Raw genomic sequence first — 17,655 nt, 5'->3', positions numbered from 1 at the left:
TACGTTCTGTGTTGTGTGCTGTGCGAGATCACTGACTGAAGCTATGAAAAATGAAAAGACATCCTGCTTTACCATAAAGATGGTAATTGGCTGCATTGGATAATTAAATGCTGAGCCGTGAGTGTGAATTGTGAGGATCCTGGTACAAGTTCACAGGTGGTCCAGAAAATGAAGTGCTCTCTATCCATGTGAGCATTTGAAAAATTACAGCATTTTTCCTGGTGCTCACAGCAATTACTGTCGTAAGCTGTCTACTGTTCTGTTCTACTGTCTAGAAGAATGGACAGCAGCATCTTTGGTTTTTGGTAAGTGCCTTCTAAAATTCCTTTGTTATTAAAGCCATTATTTAAGGTGTTGAAATATTCTCGCTTTTTAATTGTGTGTTTCATGACTTAAAGCCAGTGAGCAAAGTTGCTATTAAATGGCTTGATAATGTATCAGTAAAATAAGTGTGACAGACCTCGTGAGCTCATACAGTGATCTTTCTCCTGAATTCTTGAAATTTCTACTGTGAAAATGATTCTTTTGCTTGCAATATATGTAGCTACTTGTGTGTCGTAAATGTAATTGTACCACGAAGTCTCTGGCAAATGCTGCCTTTTTAACACGTACTTGATAAATGCATGAATGCAGTATATTTTTTCCCAAATAAGAGACGTGTTTCTGTGCTTTTAGAAGACTGTTAAACCTGATATATTAACTTGTTTCCTTTTTATTTTCTAGGACGATGGAGAGAGGAGGGATGGTTTGGATTAACTTTTTTCAACGAGGATCTCCTGTTTCTCAATTTTTTTTTACATTATTATTGCGTCTTAATTAATAAAGATGTTTTGAAGTTAAAAGACTCTATGTCACTTTGCTCTTTAGGCTAATGGACACGTTGGGAAATGATTTATAATAACTTAAAATAATCACTTGTAGCACATTTTTAATGCTTTTTATGAGGTCCACTGTGCAATTATATTTAAGTATTTTTAAATTATTTGAATTTCCAACACTCATTCTATCAGACCATGTTTTAAATCTGAGTTCTGTTCAGTGATAGTGCCAGGTTCATGAAATGCACTGAAATTGTTTTTTGTAACATTTATTCAGTTATCTGCATGGTTGATTTCACTTGGTGCAGCTTTTTACTCTGGCAAAAAAACAAAAGCTTTTTGTTAATGTGTCAGAAAACACATTAAAAGATTTGACGTGGTAAAAAAAAAAAACACCAAACCTTATTGACTTAAACAGTAGCTGAGCAGGCATAATAATTAACCTCAGTAGAGGAGATGGTGGCTGTTTTAGTTCTCGTGTTACTTGGTTGCAGTATTTTCTTTAGGTTTTGTAGGTTGTGAAATGCTGTGTTTTGAGAGAATGAAGGTAATGCCCTCATAAAAAGAATAGTGTAACTCAGATTTTGTGATGAATGTGGTCGATTGTTTGGAATGTCTTTGTGCAATGACAGTAAATCTGATCAGTATCTGCAAATCATTCTGATAAAGAAACAAGGAGCCCCAAATGGTATACACTTTGAACTGTGCACTGGGGTCAGTGAAACAAACCTGATTTGTGTGAGTTAAGTGTCTGACTCAGTTAAATTCACCTCATTAGCAGAAAGAGTTGCCTGAAGTAGTAACTTTTTTCTTTCTTTCTTTCTTTTTTTTAAGGGACCCGCAGGCACTGAATTATTTTCTGCATGGACCTAGTAATAAATCTGTAAGTAGCATTTCCTGTGTGTGAGATATACAGAACCTTTACTGAGTGTATTGTTTCTAAACATGATTTTGTTTTTTACCAGAGCAACGAAGACTTGACAAATGCAGAATATTCTGTAGCCAACTCAAATTCCATTTTCGCCAACTCCAATGTAAGTGGTCAGGAGAGAAATGTTGGTTTTTGAAACTGCATGCTTTTGTTGCAGCTTTATTTGGCTCTTAAAAAAGTGAATTAAGTAAATTTGGGCTTTGACCTTTTCCACATGAAAATTCTGAATGTTCTCGTAGAACCACCTCACGCTGCTCAAGTATTTCTGTTGGGTTTTCAGTAGTGACTGAATCAAAAGACATTAGCACTACTAGGCCATTTTTTTGCAAATTTTCAAAAGCCACTTGCTGAGCAGTGAAAATGTTCTCTGCTGTAACTATTCAGTGAATTGGGCATGTAAGTTTATTGATCGTAGATGTGGTAGATCTGTTCTATGTCTGATGTATTATTTCTGCATCTAAATGTATTATTTATACATTTTCTGTGAATTGTAGGATATTTTCGTACCTTATTTCTAAGTAAAATCTGAGCTAGCAATTATGAAGTTTAATTCATGTTATTTTTTTGTTCTTTACACTGAGTAGCTAGCTGGGGATGTTTTCTTACTGTAATTTCACTGTTAGAGAATTCACTTGAAATTCATTAGGTGTTGTAAGTAGTCACAGAATCATATCTCATAGAATGGCTTGGATTGGAGATGACCTTAAAGATCACCTAGTTCCAACCCTCCAGTATTCCTTGTACTAGGAGTGTTGCTGCACTGGATCACGTTTTACTCAGTGATGTTGTGGGCTTCATGTACTTGGAGATACGGCCAAGGCTGATCTGATCTAGTGTTGGCAGTAGACTCCCTTGAGTAGGAGGCTGGACTCGGTGGTTTCCTTCTAACCCATATTTCTTGTATTTCATTAGTTGATTATTGTTGTTGCTGTTTCTTTGTTTTATTATCACATACTCATCCCCACATTCAGCTTTTTTAACATATGCAGTATGGTTTTTTTGTTCATTGCTCTTTCTGTTGTACTGTGGCATGCTAAGAAAGATGACGCTGTGGGGGAAAAAAGATGATATATGACATATATTTGTCATAGCGTAGATTTTCTAGTTGTTCTTTGCAGACATTTTCTGATAGGCATGAAAAGATAGGCAGAAGTTGGGGTAATTCTTGGTGTATTTCAGAAGCTGAGATTTTTGGTAGTAATTTTGAGTGGGTTTTGTATTCTGGTTACCTCTTGTGCCTTTTGCAAGGCACTTTTTCATCCATCCTCACAAACAAATTGTTTTTCACTCAAGTCAGCACATGGTTTCTACCCAAGGAGGGGAGGGGAGGAAAGATGATGCTGGTATTCCATACAAATCCCACTGGTGGTTGGATTCACAGGCCCTGCATTACTTAAGACACCTGAAAAGTTGAGGATTTCTGACTTCCTTTTGTTAAAATTCTTGCATGTACTGAAGATTCTGGTTTTGTATGTATTCAGAATTGCTGTCATGAAGTAGGATTGACTGTGTTGATGCCATGTAATGCCTTTCAGTGGCAGAATTTACAAATTCAGTGTCAAGGGTTCAGTGCCCCAGCTGGTAAGCATGCACAGCCAGCATCTAACACAAACAAGATGAAATTCACGGTGACTTTAGGGAGAGAAGGCAGTGTCTGCTTTTTTTTTTTCTTTTTTTTTCTTTCTCCTTACTTCCCCTCAGAGTGATTCTCCACTGATTACAGGTTTGTTTCCTGGCTGTCATCAGTTTCTTTTACATCTCTCATGGGAGAGTTCCCGAGTCATTGCCTGGGTTGTGTCCAATGACTTCTGTCACTTTCCTGCTAGGTACAGTGGAACAGTTTGAGAGCAGAATATGCATGAGGCCAGTGAGAGTAAGACTGTCATTGAAACAGATTTATAAAATTGCAGAGACACTGATTTCTTGTTGAAAATGGCATAATGCTCTGGTTGGCTGTTCGAATCATGGCAGCAGTGATTAGGAATACGTTTCCAGTTTGTGTAGGTAAAATTGTGTCTGGATGTTAACCAGTCCGGGGAGCAGGGAGTGACTCTCAATATTTTTCATTTCAGAGGGAAAGTTTCAAGCTCTTTGTCTTGATTGCGTACAATATTATTATTATTACAATTGCTGTTGTTATTATTAGTTGCTGTATTGTTAGTACTAATGGTAACAGTATTAATTGGAGACAATTTACAGATGCAGTAAGGAATTCTGCCCAGGAATCTGGGGGTCCTGAGTTCCAGTAGAGCCCTATATAATGAGTACTTTTTGCTCTGCCTGATGGTAGTTAGGTACAGTGGAGACATCAAGACATTTAAGTACGCATATGTTAATAAAATTGTGTGGTTTTATACATATATAAAGACATACAAATATTTTATTAACTTCTAATACATTCAATATTTTATAACATGGCTGAAGTTTCGTAAAATATACAGGCTGTTTCAGAAGCAGGTTGGGTTAAAATTCTGAATTAAATATGCTTAAATATTTAGGGTGGGGACATGGTTGCATGTGATAATTACAGCTTATGGTGTCTTCACTTGTTTATATGAGGTGAAAACAAATGTCTGTGACATTTAAGGAGTGAAAGCTCAGAATATGAAGGCAACCGATAATTTCTCCACCCACGTTATGCAATCCTGATCTAAGAAGAAATTGGATGTTTTTTCAAAAGTTGCGATGTGATTTTGGATTTAGGAAGGTGTACTCTTATCTAACTTATAACAATTGCAAGTCTTTAATAGCTATTTAAATTTGTCATTCCTACCCTCCCTTAAGAACCTGACATTTGTGTTGCTAAGAGATTCTGGGCATATTATGGTGGTTTTTATTTTTATTTATTTATTTATTTACTTATTTTAAGGAAAACTTGACAGTAGACCAAAGTAAAGTAGGCTAGTTGGATCTGATTTCTTTTACAGTATTTACAGAGGTACATTAGAAGCATTTTTAATTCAACATGCTACTTAATATTTGCTGTAGTTTTAGTGGCAATTCTTCTCTGTAATCTTTTCTGAAGACATAAAACACAAAATCTGTAGCATTGTTTTTCTTACTCTTATTTCTAAAACTCTTTGAGACAAAGACTTAACACCCTTAATGTTGTGAAATGGCTGCTAATTTGCACTGTGTGATTGTAGTATGGCAGTTTGTTTGGGTGAAAAGGCTTAATGGGGAAACGGTTGAGAATTTCTGGAAAGGATTTATTTTATTGTATTTCATTTCAGAACACTGATCCTAAGTCGTCTGTAAAAGGTGTAAGCAATCAGCTTGGAGAGGGGCCTAGTGATGGACTGCAGCTGTCCAGTAGCCTTCAATTTCTTGAAGATGAACTTGTGTCTTCTCCTTTACCTGATCTTAGTGAGGAGCAACCTTTTGATATTCTTCAGAAGTCCTTGCAGGAGGCCAATATTACTGAACAGACTTTGGCAGAAGAGGCATATTTGGATGCCAGTGTAGGTTCTAGTCAACAGTTTGCACAAGCTCAACTTCATCCTTCTTCATCAGCATCCTTTACTCAGGCTTCTAATGTTTCTAATTACTCAGGTCAGACGTTGCAACCTGTAGGAGTTACTCAAGTGGTACAGCAACCTGTTGGAGCATCTTTTGCAAGCAATACAGTCGGCGTGCAACATGGCTTTATGCAACATGTCGGAATTAGTGTTCCCAGCCAGCATTTGTCTAATAGCAACCAGATTAGTGGTTCAGGGCAGATACAGCTGATTGGTTCGTTTAGTAATCAGCCTTCCATGATGACCATTAATAACCTCGATGGATCTCAGATAATACTGAAGGGTAATGGTCAGCAGACGCCTGCAAACATGAGCAGTAGCCTCTTGGTTCATAGACAAACTCCAAATGGTAACTCACTGTTTGGGAACTCAAATACAAGTCCTGTAGCACAACCTGTAACAGTTCCGTTTAACAGCACAAATTTTCAGACATCTGTACCTGTCCATAATATCATAATTCAAAGGGGTTTAGCGCCAAACTCTAACAAAGTACCCATTAATATCCAACCAAAGCCTGTCCAGATGGGTCAGCAGTCTGCTTACAATGTGAACAACTTGGGAATACAGCAACATCACGTGCAGCAAGGGATTCCGTTTGCTTCTGCAAGCTCACCTCAGAGTTCAGTAGTTGGTCCTCATATGTCTGTTAACATCGTTAATCAACAAAATACAAGAAAATCAGTTACACCTCAGACAGTTAGTAATGCTGGAGGTAGTATTGTTATCCATTCTCCTATGGGACAGCCTCACGCACCTCAAAATCAGTTTCTCATACCTACAAGTTTGTCTGTTAATTCAAACTCAGTTCATCATGTCCAGGCCATAAATGGACAGCTTCTTCAGACGCAGCCTTCCCAGTTGGTTCCTAGCCAAGTGTCTGCCGAGCATGTAATGCTCAACAGGAACTCTACAAACATGCTGAGAGCCAACCAGTCGTATTCTGGACAGATGCTGAATAATCAGAACACAGCTGTTCAACTTGTTTCTGGCCAGACCTTCACAGCTCCTGGAAACCAAGTTATAGTAAATCATGGAACTTCACAAATTGTTGGTGGACAGGTGCCACTGCAGCAAGCATCACCGACAGTGTTGCATTTGTCACCCAGTCAAGTTAATGCTTCTCAAGGTAGATCGAGTTTTACGACAATGTCACCTGGGCAGTCTACAGTCTCAAATATGTCAGCTTCTAATCGATTTGCTGTTGTAAGTTCTTCTGGTTCGGTACATCCTAGCTTGGGACCTTCAGTTCAGTCTGCTGCATCTGGAGGAAACTTTACTGGAGATCAGCTCGTACAGAGTAGGACTCAAGTTCCTGTCAGTTCATCACATCGTCTTCCAGCATCCTCTTCCAAATCCATCAGCACCTTTAGTCACACGTCAGTTGGAGTAACACAGCAACAGTTCACCTTCAGTCAGGTAAGCAAACTGCTACAGAATACAGCTGAAGAAATGATTCTAAACTGTGCTAAAATCTTGTTAACGAAGTACTAAAATTGTGAATATGGAGGAAGTAGGCTTTGTTAGGCTGTAGTATTACAAATGCTGTGTAACTGCTGAAAATCACTGTAACCCAGATGTGTTGTTTCACTCAGTATTTTCTGAAGTTTGTCACTGACTGAATGAGCCTGTTGCTTCTGTTAATTCAGAAGTTTCTAGTGGTGATTCATAGTGGTATTTTCTCAACTGCTTACCATTAATCTTTCTGGCATTTTGCGTGCTTGTAGTTCTTTTGGATCTGGAGCAGTTAGAAACTTTCAAATTTGAAGCAGTCAAAGAAAAGGTGAAAGGTGTTTCTCAAAGTCCTTAGGAGGAAATACTTTCTAAAGCAGTTTGTAGAAGTTTAGCTTGTAAAAAATATCTCTAGGAAGAGGCCTATTAAGTAATTTTAAAAGTTCTGAATGTGCCTTTAGGGTGGGAAGTGTCCAGTTGATGCAGCTGTACTTTATATTCAGCTTAAGTTATCTGCTTTCATAAATGAGTTTCCAAAGCATGTCAGTATTGCACTCGTTAGCATCTAACATCATTAGCAACTAACAATTATCTCAACTCTGCTTTTTATTGCTTTGTTTTAGTCTAGTTTGTTTTTTTTTTCTCTTTAGTCATTATAAAATACTGATAGCTATCATCTCAGAATGGAATTGCACCAATTACTGTTGTTTTTTCTCTTTTCCCAAAGGTCTCATGCTTTTTTGCTAACCGAGACCAAAACAGGCAATGTAATATTGTGGCTTTATTTAGAAAATAAAGGCAAACATGTAGGACCAAATTTTCACTCTTCACTAAAACTGCTAGCACAGATTGTAATGTTTTGTTTGCAGATGAGTAATTTGAACACTGACTTTCTCTTCATATGTCTCTATTTTTGTATTTGTAGGATGCATTTTGAGGCCAGTGAGTTTCAGCAGTTACAAAAGCATAGAATTCCTTATTGCTGTAAAAGAATATATTTTTCAGGTAAAATTTTGGAACCAAAAAGCGGCCAGTGTGGTCTTAACTATAGGGAACAGATTCTACTGCTTCCCAGAATCTCCTTAGCTTGTTTGTACTTAAGTCCTAAATGTTGTACGGTATCATAAGGTCAGTATCATTCAGTTGCTGAACACCGTGGAGTTTGTTCTATTGAGTGTTTTTCTTGAGACTGTTTTGCAGCTTTGAGACTCTCAAAAGCTGAGCTACCTGAAGGCTGCTTTTAATTTGAGTCAGGGTGAATCACAGGGCATCCAGAATGTACCCTCTGTGTATTTGTACTGTTGGTGGAGTTTCCATTCCTCTCTAATTTACTGTATGCAGTTCTTGAACTCAGTGGAAGAAGTCATGGTGAGACTTCACCAGTGCCGAGCTTGAGGCTGAGGGAGGATGCACAGTGCTGCATTTGCCTGTTCTTGCTCTTTTCCTCTTTGTTAAAGCTTTCAGTATATACTTCAGCTTTTTATTTTTATTTTTAATGCATGTGCCACAGAAGAAAGGTATGAACCAGACATCACCAGTTTCTGCGTCAAAGGCTCAAGATAATTTGAGACAACATCAGCTGTCAAGTCTTCTGAGCAACACCCTATCAGGTCAACCATGGTCTTTTAAAAATCATTCTGTTGTCAGGTTGTTGTTTTTTTGCAGCAGCAGCAATAGATTCTTTTTCACAGTGTCAGACTTGCATTGCTGGCTCGTGTTTATAGAGGTAATTGGAATGTTTGGTTTTTTTTTAGGAGACTGCAAACAAAATTTTTCAGTGTTCAGTGTGTGCTTTTCGAAAAGATGAATCTGGTCTGTAGAGAATTAGTTTTCCCTTTATAAAATCCAACGGAACTGAATTGTCGTCTTCTTTTTTGCAACTTGGAGAAATACAGACATCAGCTGCAGAATTCTCTGAAATTTTTGTATCTTCTCTTGTGACAGTATGAATAAGTTACAGAAAAGTTCAGTGAAGTTAGATAGTTGAAGAATATGGAAAAGTTTAAAATGTACTGTGATTTTTTTCAGTAATTTTTGGGACACTGTACTTCCAGTACTTGAAATTCTTGGTGTGTTGCAGTGGTGTGATAGGAAATCCTTATATTCTAGGCTTCCTGTAGTTTGCAGCACAGAGTATCAGTCCTGTTCCATTTTTAGGTGCCAGTCTGTCCCCAGGGTAGTTCTATCAGTGTTTTTAAACTTGTGAGGCGTCTTTCACCTAAAAGACAAAAACTCAACTAGAATGATTGGGATAGGTACATTAAATGGTTCTGTTCTTGCTTAGCATTACAGTCTCTTTAATGTATTTTTTATAGGGCAGGACTCTGGAGGAAAAATCATACAGCAATCTCTTGGAACATCACAAGAAAAAGGAGTAGGATCATCTTCAGTTCAGTGTATACAGGTAGAGAAGACTTTCACTTATATGTTTCCCTTCAAGTTTCAGTGAAGTTGACGTAGCAAACATGGAGTATTTTGCCAGTTGATATTCTGAAAATGCTGTTTTGAGATGTCCTCGCTTAGTGGAGTTTGTTGCTTCCTGAAGATAATTTGATAAGACATCACAGTTCTTTCATTTAGTTGAAGATGAGTTGGGCAATACTGTTACTTCTTGTAAACTCAGCTATTGTGTACCTGGTTGGGTGGGGATGGTTTATGAGAAGGAGGAAGAAAATTCCATCTAGCCTTTGATTCTTACTGCATTGTCTTCTTTCCTCAGCATGTGTTTGTTTTCCTGTGTGAGAATTATGTACAAAAAATTTGACAGTGCTTCAGGGTTTGGGGCTGGATGGGGAAGCCAGTTTTTATAGAATACAAGTAAGTTGTGAGGGAGGGTACAATTGTTACATTCCCAGACTGAGCAACTGAGGATAGGAGGTGAGGGCTTGAATTAGGCTAGGAGGTGCAAGTTTAGCTGTGGATGGAGCTAAATTACAGAATCACAGGGGGAAAAAAAAGGGGAAGGACCTGATTTACAATTTCTCTTCGCTGCTGTAACTGTACTGACTGAAATACATTTGTACAGAGTATGAAGTAGTGCTCAGTTATGAGTTCAGCTTGGTTTTTTAATTATTGGTCAGATTTGCTTTCTCATGTGAAGGTGAATGCTTTCTGTGCAATGAAGGTACCAAGCACTGTTGCAGTTTGCCTGCTTCATGCCATTCCTGCTTTGGTAAGGAGGATGTTCTGTACTTAAAAGAGCTTTCACTCAATCTGTTTTAAAATCAAAAGTAGCTTTTTCCTCTGTGACTGATTTTGTTAGACCAGTTGGCAGTGTCTTGGAAAAAAAAACCAACAGTTTGTATTAAACAAAAAAGCCCTTGGATTCACAATAACTTATTCAGAAGATTTGGATTGAGTAATGCCTCTTGTATAATCGGAACTTGAGTCTCTACTACCTTAGAGAACCATGTATTTTAGGACAGCATTCTGCTGCAAAATGATTTCATAAATCATTAGTAAGGTAAGGAATGCAGAAGACACAGATCTGATGGTTATATGTGGATTGTTAACACTGAAAAAAATGCAGGGCTTTCAGCCCACAGCCAAATACCAGGCTTTTGAAAATGTACATATGCAACCTTAGCCTACTTCCCTGACAGATACTTTAATCCATCAGTATCAGGCAGGATGACATGGGGAAGACAGTTCCTGAGAGTAGCTTTATTTTCAAAAGAAAAGAAACCTTTTCACCTGCTAAATTTGGTAATAACCAGCCTTTTTCCTGGTGAAGAATGTATAAGCACTGCAGTTGAATTTGCCTGTAAACAAGATTGTGATGTAAGAGGACTGACTTCCATATTTCATTGTTAATGTGCCTTGTGAAAACATGAGATGGTTAAATGTGTTCATACTTGCTTGGTGATTGCACTTAGTATTGGTACACTTAGCTGCCAAAAATAAATGCTGAAATGTGAGCTCTGCAAAAGAAGGGATGTGCTATAATTTGTCTCTTACTTTGGACTTAGGTGGATGGTCATTTAGTTGGACAGAAACGACCTGCTGCTAAACAGTTAACTAAAGGAGCTTTGTAAGTCATTGGCTTCTTTTGTAATTTTATTACAGATATTTTCTCCAACTTTCATCTCCCTTTAGTTTTTGGTAGTGTATAAACTTTGCTTAGATTATGTGCTAATTGTAGATACCAATTTCCATTGCAGTATGCTACAGCAGTTACAGAAGGATCAGATGCAAGCTGTGACACCAGATAAAAGTCAGTTCAGATCATTAAATGATGCGTTTCAGAGACTCCTTTCATATCATGTGTGTCAGGGGTCGCTGCCGACTGAGGAAGACTTAAAAAAAGGTAATTTCCATCTTTTAAATTGGCATTGGGGTTGTAATTAATGTATTGAGAGAATTCTTTGTGCAATTTAGAGCAATTAGAAAGGAAACGTTTTAAAGGTTGTGCAAGTTACTGAAGTACAGCGTTTGAAAGTATGTTCTTGTCTTTCTAGTGGACAGTGAATTTGAATCTGTAGCTACACAGCTATTGAAGAGGACACAAGCTATGCTGAACAAATACAGATGTTTGCTTATAGAAGATGCAATGGTAAGGAGCATAATGCAGATAGAAGAAATGTTTATATGATGTGATTGAGTTTGTAAAAATAACACAGGAAGGTGAGAGCTGGCATTACAGTTAATTTTGTTTATTCTCTTTAATGATATATCATTATGTGTGTGTATATAAAGAAGTATATATACACGTATATGTGAAGTTTACTATTGTATCAGCTATCTCAGTGACCAGCTTGGATTTTTCAGTGTAGACTTGTATCTTAAAATCAGTGATCTACGTTGAGTTCATTTGACACACTACCAAAGGCTGCTGTTCATTTGTAAATTCAGTAGATGTTAAGGGCACATTAACTTCTGCTGTTTGTTTATACTTTGCACTTGCTCTGAACAGGCTGTGCTTCCAGTGGACAACTATATAAGGAGCCTGGTGCCATCCACTTATCTGTGGGTGGGAGTCATTTATCACCAGTGATAAGGTCTTCTCCGTCTTCCCTTCTCCAGACTGAGCGGTCCCAGGTCTCTCAGCCTTTCCTGATCAGGGAGATGCTCCAGGCCCCTAATTATGTTTGCAGCCCTCTGCTGGGCTGTCACTAGAAGTTCTGTCTTTTCTGAACTGAGGAGCTCAGAACTCCAAATGTGGTCTCACCAGAGTAGAGTAAAGGGGGAGAACCTCACTTGACCTTCTGGCAATGTTCATCAACCCCAGGTACCATTGGCCTTCTTGGCCACAAGGGCACACTGGTGGCTCATTTTAATCTAGGAAATTGTTACTTCTCCTTAGAAACTGGGTGGAGTTTCCTATTTTTGTCAGAAATACTACTAATTGAAATGCTTTCACAATCCCAGGTTTGAGGTAAAAAGAAATCCAACTTGCACAGTTACTTGAATGTATTTTGGAAGTATCAGGGGATCTCATTGTGGCTTCAGACACAGTAGTTTTCAAGTCTGAAAAAAATTCAAAATTGGAGTGTAAAAAATTCAGATCAGATTCAGTTAGGAACAGGAATGCATAGTAAGACAGGATTGCATAATAGAAGCGTCACAATTAACATGGCTTTGGAATCTGGCAGTCCTGTTTAAAAGATAGTTACCATCCATATACATTTGCAAGTAATTGCAGTGGAAGAGAGATAGAGGTGAAAATCTGTTCATCTAGCATCTGGAATGTTGTATGATACATCCAGTTCAGTCATCTTGGAATGAAGTTACCCAGAAGAATGCTTAAGTTTGGAATTAGTTACCTGTGTTGTGACTTAATAGCCAGTGAGCTTTTTTTCTGTGATGGATGCATCCACTGGCATGAAGGCATGGACTGCAAAATGCAACTCAGCATAAACTACTTGAAAATACCAGTACTTCTGGGAGAGAAGTGGAGAAACAAGATCGTGTGGTGATCCCAATTGCAAGATTTTTGCTGTTTTTTTTTTTCTTCTGAAAATTACTGCATGTCCTGTTTTCTAAGAAAAACAGTGGTAAAAAATGTATTCAGTTGTGAAAAGCTGTGATACTTACAACTACTATAGTGATTCTAGTTGTTAAATTTAAACCCCTACAATTCTGTGATTCTGTAATACTTTATTGTTGAATTTCAAAAGTTGTGGTCATTGTAAGGATCATTGAAGGTGCTATGGAATTATGGATGATTTTCACACGTATATGTAAGCCATTGAAAAGTAACTAAACTATAAGTGTTTTAATTTAGTACAAATATATGAGTGACTTCAGAGGTGGTTTTTTTTTTCCTTTTTCTGCAGCGGATAAATCCATCTGCAGAAATGGTTATGATTGATAGGATGTTTAACCAGGAAGAAAGAGCATCTCTGACCCGGGAGAAGCGCCTTGCACTAGTGGATCCTGGTAAGTGATGGTTAGCTTCTGAGTCTTAAGCATGTTTGCATAGCATCATCAGTTAAAAAATACCTCTATCTACAGTGAGGCACCGATTGTTAGCTGTTTTAAAAACTATTCAGAGGGAGTATGGTAGTGCAATGTAGAGGACTGAAATAGTAGTCTTTCTGATAGCATATTAGAATATTTAGATACTTACAGCGCTTTTACTATGGTTTTGCTGTGCACATTATCTGCATACTATGCTGCTTAATTTGGTGATAAGTTCCTACTCTTAAGTATATGCATATTTCTTAAAGACATGAATTGCTAGACTGTAGATGTTACCTAAATTTGAATACTAAGAAAAACCTGAACAATTATTTTGTAAACATATGCTAAACAGTTAAACGTGGTTTTAGTAAACGTAGCTAAAATAAAATGTTGCTGCTTAATTTTTCAGATGGTTATCAGGCTGATTTTTGTTGTTCTGCCAAACAATTTGAGAAAACAGCTGATGAAGCACAGACCAGCAAAAGTGACCATCAGTCCAGCAAAGCATTACCTTCTCGAAGTCAGACTACCAAAACCCAAACCAGAGACCGACCAAAATTCAGCTCAGCAGAGTCCACAAATCACAGTAAACTTCCTCTAGTGCCTAACAACGTTTTGACATCACAAGAAGGAACTACTAAAAAATCGGAAAGCCTCATTAAAGCTTTAAAGTTTGAGAAAGCTAATTGTTCTTCTGGGAGCCAATACAAGGCCCTTCCTGAAGAAAAGATGGCTGGTAAAGTTCTTACCAAGTCAGCTGAGAATTCTTTGAGTTCTGAAGACTTGTCAAAAACTGTATCAAGAGGCAGTCATGGAACACACAATAAAATACCAAGGAATACAGTCCAATCTTTCTCAAAGGTAACATGTAATAATTCCTTCAAAGACAAAACTCTGAGGAGCCCTCCAAAGAATGAGGTTTTACATCCTGATAACATGAAAGGCTCCAGTGAACCCCAGCAAGACTTACTGCTGAGTAAGAGTTTAGAAACGACATTTAAGAATATCTTGGAACTTAAAAAAACTGGGAGACCGACACAAAATGAGGCATCGAGTAGTGGCTCTGTTGACTTAGAATTTCCTACTTTTTCACCTCTTGCTTCACAGGAAAACTGCTTGGAAAAATTTATTCCAGACCACAGTGAAGGTGTAGAAACTGACTCTATTTTAGAAGCAGCTGTAAATAGTATCTTAGAGTGTTAATAGTTACAATACCCTGGAAAAGTTATGTTTCTCTTAGCAGAAGCAAATGTGAATGACACCACAAGTACAGCCTGACATACATTTAAGGTTAACCTTTCTAAACTAGATTCTGTTCTGTGTTTGAGAGCAATACTCATTGTGGTTACAGTGAGATAGCCAAGTAAAGTTAATCCTTGTTAGAATGCAGTCTGTTAGGGCCTTACTATTTCAAGTATTATTATGATAGTGCTTTTGATAATTGTGCAGTCCTGCAGCATAACAAGGTTGCAGGCCGTTAGGCCCTATGTAATATGGTAATATACTGACAATCACAGTCATTTGAAAGGATATATTTATTAAGAAAACGTTTTTTAAAAAGCGATGGAAGCAACAATTCTCCCCTACCCTTTTCCCCAAATCCACAAAAGATTTTTAAGTTGTTCTGGAAAACCCACTGTACCTCTATTCAGAAGTGATGATTTGCTTTGTAATGGAATCTGTGTTCTAGGAGTCTTAAGTTGGAAGGATGTCATCACTGTGTTAACAAGGTTTCATAAGTTGAACTTAAAGTGCTTTTCTATTGCTTTTTGAGCAGAAACTAGTCCTTGATATATTTGTAGTGGGTAAGTTTAGTCTGTGAGATGATATTATATGGTCTTAGTCACAGTGGCATGATATGAAGTAATAAATGCTTGACTAAGGAAGGTAGATTGGAAGCCAGTAAATGGCTTCTTGTGTACAGGTCGAGGCCATGATAGAGCCATGAATTTATATATATATTACATATATATTAACTCTTCTTCAAGAGCTATTGCGTTTTATAATTGGATGTAGTCAGCCTTGAGTCTTTCTGAAGTGGTATAATTTTTTTATTTTTTTCTTTGATTTTAATTTTTTTTTTTAATTTTTAGACCAAGTGTCAAATGCACTTTTATTTGAAAGCTGTTAAGATATTTGTAGCTTATATTTTAAGAGGACATTAGCCTTACTCAGAAAAAAAAATTAAGGCCAGTGTTTACTTTTGATTTTTTTTTTTAATTTTGCTATCAGAGAATGTTGAAGCATCCACTGTAGCAGTCATAATTATCAAGATATGTACAGACCAAAGTTGATCAGCAGTCCCATTGTTTAAACATATCTAAAAGTGTGTAATTATTAATTCATATTGTAGAGCCAAGTGAAACTATTGCACGGTTTGCATTTGGCTTGCTGTCATGTTGGTAAGATAGAATCTTATTATTTTATTTATTTATTTTAATCTATGATGTCTCTCTTTTTTTTTTTTTTTTTTTTTTTTTTGCTGCCCATGCTGCTTTTTCATAGTTTACCTTGGTCATGAGTGCTTTTGTGCACATAAATACGCTGGCATTAGTCTCGTGCAGGTAGTACATATGTCTGCTCAGGAGGATACAGCTTTTGTGATTTCTAAGATATGCTTATGTTCTCCCCAGACTTCCCCTCCAGTTTCTTAGAAATTACCAATCATTTTCCAGACTTAATGATTACAGTCTTCATAACCTCGAGGCTCATTGTGACAAACTGTGGTTGTCAGTTAGATTGCCAGGAAGGAAGACAAAAGGTAGAGTTTTGTTGTCATGCAGTTCAGTCCACCTGAATAGAGTAGAGGAAAGCAGAATTATGTCCTTGTGACAGTGAAAGATTACAGTGCAACACAGTATTGAGCTACAATCCACTGTCTGACCGCTAAAGGAAACCAAATCTCGAAAGCAACATGAGAAAGATGAACTTGTTTAAAATTCATTTTCCCTTTGAAGTGGATGGAAATGCTGTTTTTTTTTTTTTTTTTAATGTTACTAGTTGCCATTTTAAAGAATTGTGCCAATTTTAAAGTACATGTTTGTTAAACCCAACATTCCCGAGTGTTGTATAAAATATTCAAAGTAATAATGAGCATTGCCAGTTTTAAATTTTTAGCTAAGTGTCCATAGAATAGACTCTCAGGCAGTGATTTGTTCTATTACGGGTGAAACTGACAATATAGTCTTCACCTGTTGCCTTTTTAGATTTAATAATACTCATGGCTGTGTATTCTGAAGTGTATGTACTTGATGATTTTGGAAATTTAACTGTTCTAAACGATTTGAGAAGAAAGCCAGTAAGTTACACAGCTGTGTGCTAACTAGTTAATTCTTTTGTAGAGGGGAAAAAAAGTTGCACATTTGTTGATACATTTGCTTTTTGTGCCACCTCAAAATGGGTACAGCGTCTGTACAGCAAATACGCAATCGATGTATATCAGGCTGTGTGTCTTCTATTGGATCTTATTTTGGGGTGGGGGGCAATGACATTAAAAATGACAAATTGCAAAAGGTAATGATTGTTGATCTGGTCAGACACATTTCCCTGAACTACTTATGAGAGGAGCCCATTGAACGAATTCAAGGTAGATGTTAGATTGATCATGTTCTGTTGTTCACTCCTTTGAATTCAGTTCTAAAGGAATTCTGGTACGTTATGAAGCAGGAAATGAAAGAATTGTACTTTTTTTTTTCTTATTTAAGAAGTCTAGATTAATCATATGGACTTGAATCCAGCAAAGTATTGTGAATGTGCATGACTTTAAACATGTTTTCATTATTTTGCTGGATCAACATTGTGTTCTCAATGTTATTTAATACTGCCTAATATTAAAACAAATTTTAAACTGGCAATTAAGAAAAAGATGTTCATTTTGAAGATTTTAGTATAATTTATCTGTTAGATTAGGGAGGCCTTACAGACTGACTTCACTTAAAGAGGATGTGTCACTTATTGTCAGTGTGGTATGGACTTTATTTGCTTAAATACCTTCATTTGTAAAGTATGTCTCACTTGAAATTGCTTTGTATACATTTTGTAAAAATATTTATAAAATGTTTTGTAAAAAAAAAAAAAAGTATAACAAATTGCAGTTTATTTTGTTATGTTGGATAAATACTGTTAAAAGACACAAGTCAGTAAATATATTGTTAATCCATGGATAGGAAATGTTTAGTTGGAGATTACAAATTGAAACAACCATTGCAATACAGCCAAAGATTTGGGAAAAATGCGTATCTGTGATTGTCTTGATTTAACTAAGTTGAATATTTACATTTCCAAAAGAGGGTTGCTCTCAGTTTTTAGTAATGTGGTTGCAAAATATTCCTACTTCCGTGCTTTTAAAAATTTCTATATTATATAATACTATATAGGCCAACTCTTCATACTCTATGAAACTTTTGAACATACGCTACTGAGGCTTGGTTCTTCTGGCATAGCATACAGCATTACATACAGTAATACTCATACCAGAATAACAGGATTGACAGTGATCCTGCTATGTTGTCGTTATAAATCTTACCATGATGAGGTT

The 17,655-nt window shown here is 36.9% G+C and overlaps 1 protein-coding gene across 5 annotated transcripts in view; it reads left to right on the top strand.

Moving 5' to 3' along the window:
• BICRAL (BICRA like chromatin remodeling complex associated protein) overlaps nt 1-17,206 on the top strand; it is a 41,214-nt gene extending 24,008 nt beyond the window's left edge. For all 5 annotated transcript variants that reach the window (XM_048935780.1, XM_048935776.1, XM_048935779.1 and 2 more), the window contains exons 3-12: nt 1,653-1,701; nt 1,784-1,852; nt 4,983-6,683; nt 8,227-8,326; nt 9,032-9,120; nt 10,685-10,746; nt 10,877-11,022; nt 11,174-11,268; nt 12,992-13,094; nt 13,528-17,206. In XM_048935780.1, the coding sequence (XP_048791737.1) occupies nt 1,653-1,701; nt 1,784-1,852; nt 4,983-6,683; nt 8,227-8,326; nt 9,032-9,120; nt 10,685-10,746; nt 10,877-11,022; nt 11,174-11,268; nt 12,992-13,094; nt 13,528-14,321 (3,208 nt within the window). In that variant the 3' untranslated portion in view covers nt 14,322-17,206. The remainder of the gene's footprint in view (nt 1-1,652; nt 1,702-1,783; nt 1,853-4,982; nt 6,684-8,226; nt 8,327-9,031; nt 9,121-10,684; nt 10,747-10,876; nt 11,023-11,173; nt 11,269-12,991; nt 13,095-13,527) is intronic.
• The last annotated feature ends 449 nt before the right edge of the window (nt 17,207-17,655 follow it).

This window comes from Lagopus muta, chromosome 2 (genome assembly GCF_023343835.1).
Source record: "Lagopus muta isolate bLagMut1 chromosome 2, bLagMut1 primary, whole genome shotgun sequence".
NCBI lineage: Eukaryota > Metazoa > Chordata > Aves > Galliformes > Phasianidae > Lagopus > Lagopus muta.
The sequence above is the reverse complement of the archived record's forward strand: the minus strand, read 5'-3'. Positions and strand labels throughout refer to the sequence as shown.